The sequence below is a fragment of the Ascaphus truei genome, chromosome 17 (genome assembly GCF_040206685.1).
Source record: "Ascaphus truei isolate aAscTru1 chromosome 17, aAscTru1.hap1, whole genome shotgun sequence".
Taxonomy (NCBI): Eukaryota; Metazoa; Chordata; class Amphibia; order Anura; family Ascaphidae; genus Ascaphus; species Ascaphus truei.
In genome coordinates, this window is record NC_134499.1 from 37,042,762 (window position 1) to 37,056,688 (window position 13,927).

General features: G+C 42.9%; 1 protein-coding gene across 1 annotated transcript in view; it reads right to left on the minus strand.

Annotated features, from left to right (window-relative positions):
• The window catches only part of APPL1 (adaptor protein, phosphotyrosine interacting with PH domain and leucine zipper 1), a 34,176-nt gene extending 20,545 nt beyond the window's left edge, over positions 1-13,631 (minus strand). Inside the window, exons 1-6 of the mRNA XM_075574835.1 lie at positions 13,473-13,631; positions 8,904-9,002; positions 8,128-8,187; positions 6,325-6,396; positions 479-566; positions 70-111 (exon numbers count right to left, since the gene is read on the minus strand). Coding sequence (XP_075430950.1) covers positions 70-111; positions 479-566; positions 6,325-6,396; positions 8,128-8,187; positions 8,904-9,002; positions 13,473-13,526 — 415 coding nt within the window. The 5' untranslated portion in view covers positions 13,527-13,631. The remainder of the gene's footprint in view (positions 1-69; positions 112-478; positions 567-6,324; positions 6,397-8,127; positions 8,188-8,903; positions 9,003-13,472) is intronic.
• Between the last annotated feature and the right edge of the window lie 296 nt (positions 13,632-13,927).

A 13,927-nucleotide genomic window follows, 5' to 3' on the forward strand; every position in this document is an offset into this window, starting at 1 on the left:
AGGATGGCCAACTCAATGTAGTTAGTCTGCCGTGTCAGGACACCAGCGTGGCCCCGCCATCATACATACCGTTGCTTGAAATTTGGAAAACTTCTTTTAGAGTTAATATTTCTGTAAAGAACGAACGAAAATGTGAAAAGAGGACATCTCCAAAACATTTCTACCTTGTGTTTATAGATACAATAACCGCTGCGTTTGTATGGGATAAAATGCATTACCCTAAGGATCAGGTTCTCTTTGCACTGTGGGCTGTTTATTTTATTTTTACCATTTCCTTAAAGTTTTAGGTTTTGGCATGGGAAAACTCAGTGACAGCAATACACTGAAGGTACATTTAACAGCGGAAATTCCTAAGAGCAATTGGTTCATGTCTGGAATCAGTTAAGTTTTCTTGTTTCATTGTATTTTTGTATTCATTTGAACCATTACAGTACATTCAGATTATAAACATTATCAGCAGAAAAAGAATATAATTTACCTTTTAAATCCCTTTCTTTAAATTGGCTAATTGGAAACATCATGGCATCAGCTAGCTGCGTGGAAAGCACTGCGTGGCAAGAACTCAGCTGTTGACAAAAACATAAGTAAATTACAAAAATGACACCGATAATGATATTTCTTGTAGTCCCTCCATGTCAGTGAATGACACAGGGTTTAGGCCACTGCCACCTGGAGGTAGGACACAGGCCAGCTGACATGAGTGCTGTATATAATTGATGCCATTCTCCTCTTGAGCCAGCTGTCCATTTAGCCCAAACACTCAAAAGAGCAGAGATGGAAAAGAAAAACAAAGCAATAACATTACTCCGGGAAGGATCCAAGCATGCACGGACATGGGGAAGAAAGAAAGGGGTTTCATTTCTCTCGCATCCTCATGTCAGTGCACGATAGTGGGAATGTCCCAGAGCAGGCCTGAAGTAAAGGGACGTGAAGCAGCGAGGAGATCCAGCTTATAGTGCTTCGTCAACGTATGAATAGATGACCACGTTGCTGCTTTACATAGATGTTCTGGTGTGGTTTGCTATTTTTCTGTGGTTGCTAAAGCTCTAACGTTTATTGGTGGCTGCTTTCCTGGATATATTGTATGAATGTATTGTTAGTCAATGCCAAGAGCCAAAACCTGAAACTTCTGAGAGCCCTGATTGAGACTCTTATCTAGACCTTCTTGAAGACATTCTAGAATATTACAGGTTGAAGCTCTTTCTGGAATTATTTCTGTTATTTTTTCAGCAAAGGTAAAGAACCTTCCAGAATAAGTAAAACACTGCAGAGGCTTTGATTAACTTTAATAAAATTTTAATTCGGGTGACTTTTTGGAGGCGTGAGATATATTTTTTTATCCCATGTAGATGATTGATTTATGCAGCTGTGTCTGCTTGGTCTGATTGAAGACTGGGAATATAAATCCCGGCCCTGAAGACTGCCAGGAGTTCCAGCACGTTTATCTGAAGAACTGATTCTCTGCGGTTCTAGGTACTGTACTTTGGGTAAATCCTTCTTGGAAACTGGTCCCCCATCCAGTCTGTATAATAGGAGACAAAAAAGAGAACCCCCGCAGCTGTCTGGATGTGTAGGTGTAGGTGCTCCCTAGGTAACTATATACAGTAACGAACCAAGGAAAGAAACGTAGTTCGGGCACGCTAAACACCTGAAGGTACCCCCCTTGTACTGCCTTGAGGAAGCGGCTACGCGAAACGCGCGCGTCGGCAGATGGGTGCACGCGCAGGACTCAATTGCCTACCCGTGAGTCAGCTGGCGGCTGTGTTCGCCAGCAACTGCAGCGCGCTAAGTTTTACTGGAGCTTCCCTGTGATCGGACGATCTGTAGGGAGCTCAGCTCACCAGGCACTGTGTATCCTGCTGTCACACAGTAGCAGTAAGCTGTTCATTACTTACACCGCGTTACCATGTATGTACATCTTCTATCTCTCACCTAGTACTGATCCTTTAGAGACCAACTCTGACAACAGAGCTGGTGTTGGATCAGCACTGTTTACTATCACACGGGTATTCATATTAGGTTGGATAATATTATCATCATCACTTCAGCAACCTATTACTTACCTGAGAGACTGTGAACAGACTGCACACTGAGCCTATGTCTGATTCAGTCCTACAAGTGTACTAAGTGTGTTAGTCCAGTATGCTATGCCCACATAGTGGTTTGGGACCTATTGTTTAGCTCCCTCATACTCAGCTTCACTGAATCTGGGGTTTAACATATAACCAGTGGAACTGAGCTGACCGTTTTTAGACCCTATTTTTTAGGATATCTGTACCTACAGCACCCTTAGCAATTACTGAGTGTCACAACATTAGTGGCCAGGGTCCCATTCATCTAGCCATATACTTTGCCCCATTGTTTTTTGGCAGACCCGGCTAGGGTCCATCTGATCATGTTAACGTGCTGTAAACTTTTACATTAGGGTCTATATATACTAGCACACACCGCTACAGTAGCGATCAATTACGGTGTCCTGGTAAAATTGGACAGTGGTCTACCATACCCACTCGTTCATACTGCAGCACACATTATAGTGGATAATTGCAGTTTACCTTCTAATTGATCCAGAACACCTCATTTAGTGTTCATACTCACAGGATCCAAGCGTTTAATGATTGTTTTATTACCCATTATTTTAATTTGTTGCACTAAAGTGTATGTTTTAATGTGTTCATCATATCAACAACCTTCAGGTGTTTAGAGTGCCCATACTAGGTTTCTTTCCTTGGTTCGTTACCCCCATCCAGTCTGACTGGCATCACTGGTCGCTACTTGCCACTGATTTGGCAGTAAGGATCTTCCTCTTACCAATAGTTTTGGTGGTTCCCATAACTTCAATGATTCTTGAGTTTTGGGCAAAATTACTATCCTTTAATTCAAATGATCAGAAAATTGTTCTAGGGCGCAAGTAAAACAGAACCCATGGCACAACTTCTATTGTAAAAAGAAACACGAGTCCTTGCAGGGACATACACTGTTCTGCTGATGGTCCTTGGCTGACACAGATCTGCCTCGCTCTGCTTTTGACCTCGTCCTTTCTCTAAGGAGAAAAATCAAGGCTCTTTCAAAATCTCAACTCCTGCTGCAGGTGAATCCTGCACTTTTTTTTGTCATATAATGATCCAGCTGTAGTCTGTGAGAGTCGAGACAGAAGCTCTTCTTGTTTGGATCTTGCTCTCATCAGCCAGTAGTTATGGTATGGGATTATTAATATGGTTTGTTTCCTTAAGTGAGTCGCAATGACTGGTGAAATTTGCCAAAATCCTGCCATGTATAGAGAATGTGAGGAATTCCTGATGTTATTTTCTGGCATAAAGATAGGCATCCTTCAGATATAAAGACCCCTTCTCTGCTGCAATGATGACAGAATGGATCAATTTGCTCTTAAAGTGAATGTTTCTGATAAATGCGCTGAGGTCTTTAAGATCCATTACAGGCTAAAACACGCCCTTTTCTTTGGGTCCATATACAGATTGTTAACAAAAACCCCAGCCTCTTTAAGTTGGTGGGACTTCCATCAGGACCTAGTTCTGTAACATTGCAGGCACTGCTAGAATGTGTTATGAGTTTATGACAATATCCTCAGATTCCTTGGTATTCCTGATGTAATAAAACTTATTTTTGGAGAAACGTCCATGAGTTCCAGGGCGTAACCTTGAACAATTATCTGGAGCCCGCACTTATCTGTGGTCGTATGGGACCATTTCTCCTGAAAGTCTAGCACTCATCCACCAACCAAAACAGTCTTCAAGGAAAGGGCCCACCTGATTTCAGAAAGACGAACCCTTCAACACGGTGTGACCCTGCCCAGCACTCAGCCTTGATTGACCTCTCTGTCTGGAGGTTGATGCCATTTCTCTAGTAGGGCAGCGAGGGCCACTGACCTGTTGAGTTTCATAAAACATGCGCCTGGTTGATCCTGTCTCATATTCCTACTTCCTATCTTGAAGGGCAAAAAAATAACCCTTCCATCTAGTGATTCTGATAATAAACTCTTGCAGCTCAGGCCCGAGCACTAGGACCCCCGGAGAAAAGCCTGGACATGAGCTTGAACAGGTAAGGAAAAAAAAAAAACTGGAAACAAAAAGAAGTGTGTCCTCTTCCTGGGACCCAGACAACTGGCACAAGAGGAGAGTAGCACCCACTATATACAGCACTTGAGTCAGCTGCCCGGTGCCGTGTCCTACGTCCAAGCAGGGAGTGGCCTAAACCTCACTGTCATGACCTGACTTGGGGGCGCGAATTTACTTAAACATTTTTTTTAAAAAGACATTTATATATCTACATATATATTATTTAAAGATGCATAGGATGGGGGGTAGGGGGAGGATGTGTATTTGTGAGCCAATGATCTAAATCAGGTTCCCAACACCAGTCCCCAGGGACCACCGACAGTGCAGGTGTAAGGCTGCGCTTATAGTGCCGGCAATAGCGATGCGACATCGCGTCAAAACAAACGCATTGCCACCGTCACGTCACGTAAGCGCGACGCGACGGCTTGGTCGCGATCGCTGGAAGCCATCTCTATTTCGTTTTTCCAGCGACCGCAGCACGACGTCACCGGCACTATAAGCGTAGCCTAAGGCGGCGCTTATAGTGCCGGCGACGTCGCGTCGCCCGAAAACAAATGCATTGTTGCCGCCGCGTGCGCTTATAGTAAGCGCGACGGCGACAAAGCGACGCGATTTTTGGTAGCCGAAATTATTTGATTTTTCATGGGCTGTCGCCTCATGTGACAGCCCCTGAACCAATCAGGAGCCTGGTCGCCCGCAACGCGAAATACAACTTTCGCTTGCGGCGACGTCACGCGTTGCGGCGACGTCACTATAGGCGCAGCCTAAGGCTGCCCTCTCAGTAGCACAGGGGGCCCAATTATTTTGACTGAACCGCCGGTGCTGAAGCCAGGATATCCTTAAAACATGACCGGTTAGGGGGCTTTGAAGACTGGGGTTGGGACCCTCTGATCGAATTCAAATTATTTTTACACAAGTACCCACTGTGATGAACAACAGGCCAAGTTCTCCCGAAATCCAACTAGGGGAAAAGGATATGATGCCCCTCCATTGTAAACCTCATCTAGACATTAGAACTGAATTTGCAACATTCAAGGACGTGACAGAACGAATGTTTAGGGCGTAGCAATATAAACCAGGAAAAAAAAAGAGAAAATACAATAAAGACACTAAAAAACAAACAAAAAAAACAATCATGTCTTGTGAAGAGTAAAGTAATACTGTTTCCTTTCATAACAGCGATTGTGAAACAGGTCCTTAAAGCTGCAGTTCAGTCAATATCCTGCATGTGTGTTTTTTTTAATAAATCAGTTCTGTAGTAAGAAAAAATACTTTTAGCATTTTCTGTTTTTAAAAAAACAACTTTGAAAGACCAATTTTCTTGTATTCTATTTTAACAGCCATTTGCTAAGGCACTGCCCCTTCATGTCCTGTCACAAGCCCTGGCACACCCCTTTGTCAGCCCTGCCCTCCCTCTAGCACATGTCAGTGCAGGAGTGCTCATGAATATTCATGAGCTTCCACTGACAGACAAGCAGAATATAAACAGATCCCTTCACTAATTATGTCACCAAATTTTGCCTATCAATACATGGAGAACGAATTGACCGGCAGCTATACAGTTCTTTAGGTAATTAGAGATTGCCCACATAAAACTATTGAAGTAAAAAAAAAAAAAAAAACAAAAAAAAAAAAACTCAACTGCAGCTTTAAGCTTAGTAAAGAAAAAGTTGTATTGCCCGTGGACATATTCCATGCGTTTATCTAACACAGAAAAATTCAATCCTCGCAGCAACATTCACGCCCGTCCCACAACTTGTACATAAGCTGAAGTCTACACAGAACATGGGTTAAAAAATGAAATCTCCATGCATAAAATGTTGTGTTCTACGGGTTACTAATAAAAGTAGGCCTAAAGCGCCAAGGATCTTATTAATAATAATAACTTTATTTAATATATAGCGCTTTTCGCTTTCTCTTTTGTCTTCACAATTACAGAATAGCGCGCGGTACACAGCACATAATTTCTACAGACACAGTCCCTGCCCCGTAGAGCTTACAATCTATGATTTTGGTGCCTGAGGCACAGGGAGATAAAGTGACTTGCCCAAGGTCACAAGGAGCCGACACCGGGAATTGAACCAGGGCCTATACACACTGAGCCATTCCTTCTCCCAGAAAGCTCTGAAGAAAGTGAATGTACTGGCAATAGAGCTAAAAGGGCCATGTCCTGTACCCAGTAACTTTATTAAACGTGGCCTGGTAAGTAGGAATGCAGCTCAAACCAACACTGAAACATGTCACTTACTTCATCAATCACTTTTGCAAACTGCTGTAATGTAGAAGTCATAACCTCATCATCGCCACCTAGTGGAAATCGCTGTGGGTAATAAAAAGTGCATAAGAATTAAAAGGGTCCCATGTTATTTATTTATAAAAAATGTTTTACTAGTAAGTAATACACTGAGAGTTACCTCTCGTTTTCAAGTATGTCCTGGGCACGGAGTTATGATGAAAAATACATGGTTACAAATACATAGTTACATTAAATGAACAGCGGTTAGACAAGAGATAAATTATATTTTTGTAGGAATTGTAACAGAACATCTCTAACATCACTCTATGGGGAGACTCGTGTGGTCTCATATGAAAGTACCCTGTGACACTTTGAAACACCTTACTAAGCAGCGGCACTCCATCCATAAGACTTTGCGGCTCATTTACTTAAAGGAGTTGGGGAAGGAAGCAGCTCAATATTATAAGGAGATGCATCAACATGGGTGTGCTCGAGTTAATGTGTCATTAACCTCTGCCCCAAATATAAGAAACAAGATTACCCACCTTCATAGCATGCTGCTGGTGCAAACGGGGGCAAATAAAAATGTTATAAAGATTGCATCATCTTGATACATGGGCAGCTGACCCGGGCAATATTGTCGTAAAAAAAATAAAGTTATGTTGTCAAATTGAGACCAGGAGATTAATTTCCAACATGTGTCTCATAGCATCATTATACCCATCAGATAACGCTCCGTTCACGCCAGCATGTGAACTGGCGAGTGCTTATATGGAGTAATAACAAGAGTTGTGTGTTACAAGAGGATGTGCATCTGTTGCATGTCTGGTTGTCATATGTTCATTTTCTGCATCAACTTAATATCACAAAGAAGCTTGAAACTAGAAAACAAGCTTTGAAAACGTAATGGCTCAAAGAGGACAGAATATTGTGTTGCAGTGTTGGTAACGTGAGCTTTACATATACACCATTTTGTGGAGGAACATAATCCTTCTTGTGCCGAGAAATTAAAGAACAATTGTGCAAATCTTCACATATTTGTCCTGTGCCAAAAGTTAAAAAGCAATCTCTAAAAAGAACAAACTTTTACGATCCTGATCATGTTTGTGCTATTGGAAATCTGGCACAAATGTTTGCCTTAGAAAAAAAAACACAGGCTGGACACTCCAAGAAGAGACTATTGCAGTTTCATAACATTAGAACCGCTGAATGTGTTTAAGTTTTTCCATGGCAGACTGGACTGAAATAAGTAAAGGGGTTAAAATAACACTGCATTTTTTACGGAGATAACAATATTAGGAGTCATTAGTGGAGGGCAACTTATCCAGAGAAAATCTCTCTTCATTCCAAAAGTATAATGTTAAATATCAGAAATATTCATATTCAACACACCCTACCGTCCTTTAAATGTCTCCCCGAGATCCAATCCTCCCAAATTCTGTGATAGAACAACTATGCTTTGGTTATACCTCTATCCTGCCTACACCCTGCACAATGTAACGCAGCGGGGGGCATTTCCTCGTGGCACTCGGTAGAGTAACTGCAGACAGTTTTAGCCTGCACAACTGGCAGGTTGAATGTATACAATGCTCGCTCACAAATAATCCAATTCACATAGGAGGGTGGAATGTGCAAACAAATACTGTATCTCAAGTACACTAAATGTGATTAATAAAAACATGACTAATTGTAAAGTAACTAGTGCAGTCGTGTTTTGCTTGGACCCCACAAAAAGCAGTAGAATCCCAAAACAATAAAATTCATATAAAATGAGTACATCCTCAATGATGTCAGTATTTCATGCGCTCACCGTACCTGTTTCTCATATTCCTTCAGAAGTTTGGAAGTCAGATGAGTGGCTGCACTTAATTCATTCTAGTAACAAATGAGGAAACACAAAACAAATTAGACGCGACGATGCTCTCAATTTTATTTTAAAACGCTTTAAGGGAACAACAGAAAAGGATGATTCATCCAGATTTATTAAACATAATGACAACGCTATTAATACATCAAGTGAAAATATTGCCTCAATGTAAAACGGAGCACGCTTAGGTACAAGAACCATCGATGTTCCCGTGTAAAACTAATTGATGCGTGATTGCATAGGGTTTCACCATGAATACCGAGAATTATTACACGTTAAGCCCAGGCAGGAGCGGACTTTCAGGTCACAAAAAAGTTGGTACTGGACTTACACGAGATCAATGCCAAAACCCTCTTACTGCTACGCTCCCAAGCACTGCATAGTGAAGTGAATTGAGACAGATAAGAAGACGCACCAACGCTGGCTTAGTTATAAAGCAGCACGGAGAATGTATTCATACTTATGTGCATCTGGAGCAGGTATACCTTGACATGAGATGGGACGTATGGGAGCAGGGTAATAACCACAAGATTACTTGTATACCTACTGCTCTTGCAATGAAAGATTCTCTTCGTATTTCCTTTTTGTACATTTCTACTTTTCTTTACAGTCTATATATTTCTTAGAAAAGGCCAATCTCTGCAGGTGGCGGCATGGGCTGTAGTTTGGGGTTTCCTGAGAACGTGCGGGTTACCTGCGCATCATATATATACGCATCCGTTACCTGTGCATCATATATCCGCCGCATGGCGTGGTACAGCTGACTGCTGTAACTGGAGATAGCAGCTGCATCCTCTTCAAACACACCAAGTAGAGATCTGGTCTGTTAACCATAAAGCAACAGTAATTAAAACAAAAAGAGAAAAAAAATCTATGCTATACACACGCTATTTTTGAGCACATATTCAGTTTCAGGGTGCTGCCCACGAATGCAATCTTTTCCTGTGTTTAATACAAAACCTTCGGAGACGCCCTTTCCCGAAGGTCAGATAACCGACGCAAACAAGAACGTATAGCGCAGGGGAGGCCAACTCCAGTCCTCAAAGGCCACCAACAGGTCAGGTTTTCAGGATATCCTGGAGTCGCAGACTGAGCGGCTGATTAAGCCACCTGTGCTGAAGCAGGGATATCCTGAAAACCTGACTTATTGGTGGCCTTTGAGGACTGGAGTTGGCCGCCCCTCTCGGTTAAAATAGTAAATATATTGATAAATCACAAAGAAACTGATATACATAATACGTATGTAAAATGATTCCTCTCGATCCTTTGCTTTTTCTTCATAGCCACCTGTACTGTGTGTGTGTATATGGAAATGACACCAACGCTGCCAAATTGAGACAAAGTAGCTGTTCACACTAATCTCAGATATTTACACTGTAAATGCCACTTTGACCATATGCCCAACATTTTATCTTTGTTTATAACCTTCACTCTTTCTGAGCAGATATGACCTGACTAATTCCTAACATCAGTGCCTCAGCTGCGGAAGTACAAGCCTTTCCAAACGGCAAGGAACAATCTCCTAATTATCTACACTCTCTTTAGGAACTGTGAACTAATAGAGAACCAAAAATTCAAACGATATACCATATTAATAAAAAAATACTGTGAAAAATTCTACAGTTGGACCAGCTTCCTATAATAGAAAGACAAAAACATATCATGTGCAAATCCAATGTAATGAAAAAAAAGGTGCAAGTAGGACTTAGCGAGGGCCATTAAATCAATCAAAAGAATGTAAAACTAGCAACACAAACAAGTTCACAGCGCTCACTGTTAGAATATAAATAAAGACTTACATTTAATGAGCAGAACATATGAAATTTACACATGTCAGGCCTTCACGGTTCTAAAGTTTGAAAGAGGGCCTAAACGTCACTGCGTATTTTTTGGTATTATATATATATATATATATATATATATATTTATATTTATATATATATATACACACACACACACACACACACACACACACACACACACACACACACACACACACACACACATATATATATTTCTCTGTTAGAGCTATGTATGTACAGTACATTCACTATAATTAAAGTATAATTAAAGTATTGCAGCACAGTGTTTGATATTTTCTTGCACAATGTGATCTAATTACAGTGCGAGTCCAAGGTTAATACGGGAAAACGTGATTCTAGCGTATAATCCAACCAATTACTACAGGCCCCAATACACACAGCTCACAATTCATTCTGGATTACAATAGTCACAATTATTCCACCAACATGTCATTTGTGTTTGGCTCAAAACTCTCACATTACACCTGATCACAAGCAGCAACAAAACAACACAAAGAAAACACTGTTTGTTTTAATATTCCGTTTTTGTAAGGGGATTGGTAAAATAATGGGGTCTGCAGAAATAACAGATGTAGTAGTAGCAAGTAAGTGAAAATCACCCAAATATATTCCCCTGTAAGGCCCCCCCAAAACAGCTAGCACTGCCAATGAGAAACGGGTTTATGGGACCTCCTCAAACAGAGCTGCAGCATCCCAATTCTCGTCCCAATGGGCTAGGGATAGATATCCTGACAAACTCAGCGAGAAGGTGTCGGAGATATAAATCCACCATGAGGACCAATAGGAAGTCGCGACAGATGACATTCCAGCTTCCTATATGCCCAAGCAACGTGGGCGATTTAAACCTCCATTTTGTTTCCCCCTGGAGGGGACAGTACCGACGGCACCCGCCCAGGTAAATACCTCGGGAACGTAAGAACGGATATTTACGTTGCCCGGAGCTGAAATGAACGTGCTTCAGCGCCGGAGACCCCCCGCTTCCTATGCATGTAAAAGAAAAAGGGGGAGGGTAGACGAAAGGAGGTACTGCTCCTTTAAATTCTCTTACTGTAACATGGTGCCACGGTAAGTTAGTCATTTGTATGGAATTGCAAAAGGCACAATAACGCGCTAAAACTGAGTACTGTGACATCCTAATACAGAAGTTCTCAACTCCAGTCCTCAAGGGCCACCAACAGGTCATGTTTAAGGCTATCAAAGACTGAGCCACCTGTGCTGACGCAGGGACCGATTGAGCCACCTGTGCTGAATTAGGGATATCCTGAAACCCTGATCTGCTGGGGGGGTCATGAGGACTGGTGTTTGGAACCCTTCTGCAGTAAGGGATGTCAAACATGCCTGGGATACCCGATGTTACCCTAAATACAGAAGAATGGCCCAGGGATCAAACAGTGTGTGTGAGGTTTGATAGCAGATCGGAAGATGGGCAGATACAGTGATGCAGGTGCTTCTTTTCTGCCGTCACATTGGGCCTCATGCAGAGAGCATAGAATTTTAAAAATGGCGAATTTCATAAAAAGTAGCTTTTTTGGAGAGTTTTATTCTCCATATGCAGAAAAGTGCGAATTCTGCTATGTTTAACATGGATGCGTGTGGCGAGTTTAAATTGGCGAGATGCGCGCTTCAGAAACGTGTAAAAACAAATTCGCGCCTTTTTTTTCCCCTTTACTATAGGCGGCGAGCGCCATCTTGCCATATTTTCGTGGCGCGGCAAAAATGCGAGAATCGCGCCAGCCGCTACTTGCCGTTCGCACCTCTCTGCATTCGGAGAGTTTTAAAAATGGCGCGATGGAGGTTCTCGCCAGCCGCGAGGCGAGTTTTAAACATAGAAATAAAAAAATGGCGCGTTTTTCGCAACTCGCCATTTTATGCCGTTTTCTGAGGGAAATTGAACAAAAAATGGCGAGTTTTGAAATAACGATGCTCTCTGCATGAGGCCCATTGTGTGTGTTTCTAATAATTACTGGCAACAGCAGCAGGCAGAGGGTAGGCCGGAGCCCTGCGATTATTCTGTACATGTGCAAAATAACAAAACCGCAAGCAGTGCTGTACATTCTTCCATTCATTACCATCCATGAGAGCAGCGTCTTGCCTTTATTGTACTGAATTACGTGTTTGGACAGGTATGGGGGCTGGAGATAGTGGTGTGCAGGAAAGCCCCTACGTTTTATATATTTTGCAAATGTATGGTACAGTACTGATTTTGTATGTACAGCACCCCCACCCAAAAAATGGTTCCCACACCCCTGTGGATAGGACATGCTCCCTATCCAGAGCAGAGGCTATGAGCAGCCACATTCCCTTCTGTTTCAACATTGCCCCTTATTCCAACTAGAGTGTAAGCTCTCCGGAGCAGGGCGCTCATTACCGTCTGTATCTGATTGCGATTGTCTGTGCTTACTTGTATGTCACTCAGTTTAAGCAATTTATATCACTCTGTACTGTGCTGCGGAATATGTTGGCGCTTTAAAAATGAAAGGCTATTAATGATGATCCAATAATGAGGCCGGCGACAAAACACATCACCATCCATCACAAGGGACAAATAACCCACACACCAATCAATCTGCTACACAAAATAAGCAGTGCTAATAAATGCAAGATGCACAAATCCATTCACATTTATATTAATTGCTACTATATTTATAATCTTTATATTAATTCCTATATCTATTACTTATATTAATTCCTATGTATTATATTATATTCATTCTTCTATTTATTACTATTTACATTACTTATAGTTATTCCTATTATATTAATTCCTATGTATTATATTTAGATGTATTACTATTTATTATAACTACCCTTATGTTATTATAGGAAATGTAATCAAATATGACCCCCCCCCCGACAACAACTCTTGTAAACACAATGCTCAGTTCTATAGGCATGGGGTGCTCAGTTCTATAGGCATGGGGTGCTCAGTTCTATAGGCATGGGGTGCTCAGTTCTATAGGCATGGGGTGCTCAGTTCTATAGGCATGGGGTGCTCAGTTCTATAGGCATGGGGTGCTCAGTTCTATAGGCATGGGGTGCTCAAGCACCCACTCCCAACAGGTCAGGTTCAGGATATCCTTGCTTCAGCACAGGTGGCTCAATCAGAGGCTCGGTCTTGGGCTGAGCCTGCTTAAAGACTGAGCCACTGATTGAGTCACCTGTCCTGAAGCAGGGACAGATTGAGCCACCTGTGCTGAAGCAGGGGCTGATTAAGCCTCCTGTGTTGAAGCAGGGACTGGTTGAGCCTCCTGTGCTGAAGCAGGGATATCCTGAAAACCTGACCTGGGTGGAAGACTGGAGTTGAGCCCCCCCTGATATAGGCTACCCTTGACATTTAACCCCTTCAGTCTATGCCTGTCCCGCAGTGGTTGCATTTGGGGTTAACCCCTTCGCAGCCGGAGTGGATTTGCAGTCTTGTGACTGGGTTAATAGCCCAATAACATAGCACAGGTTAGTGCGGTACCCCTGACCTGGGGGCTGTCCTCCAGCGTCTCCTCGATGGGCAGCTTGTCAATGCCGACCATGGTGCGGGTTTGTCCGGGGCACAGAGCAGGTAAAGCGAACCGTAAACTCCCAAGCAGTGGGACTGCAGCCAAAGCCCCACAGCCAGGCGGAAATCCCGCCCCCCTTTCCTTCTCTCATTGGCTAACCGCCGGTGCCAGTCAAGAGTACACTTCGCTGGTTGGGCCGTGGAGATGCCTGTCATACCGGTTGCTAAGGGGCGGGGCTAGTGGGTGGTTGTCACGATGACGTAGGGATGCCATGGCAGGAGGGATGGGAGTGAGAGGAAGGCGGGGTGGGAAGGGCTGGAGTCTGTGGGCATGTGCTGTGGGGTCACCTGTCAGTGCCTGGGCACACTGAGGGGCTGCAGGGGGGGACACTGTACTCACACAGCATGGGGGGAGTGGAACTGCAGCCGAAGAGG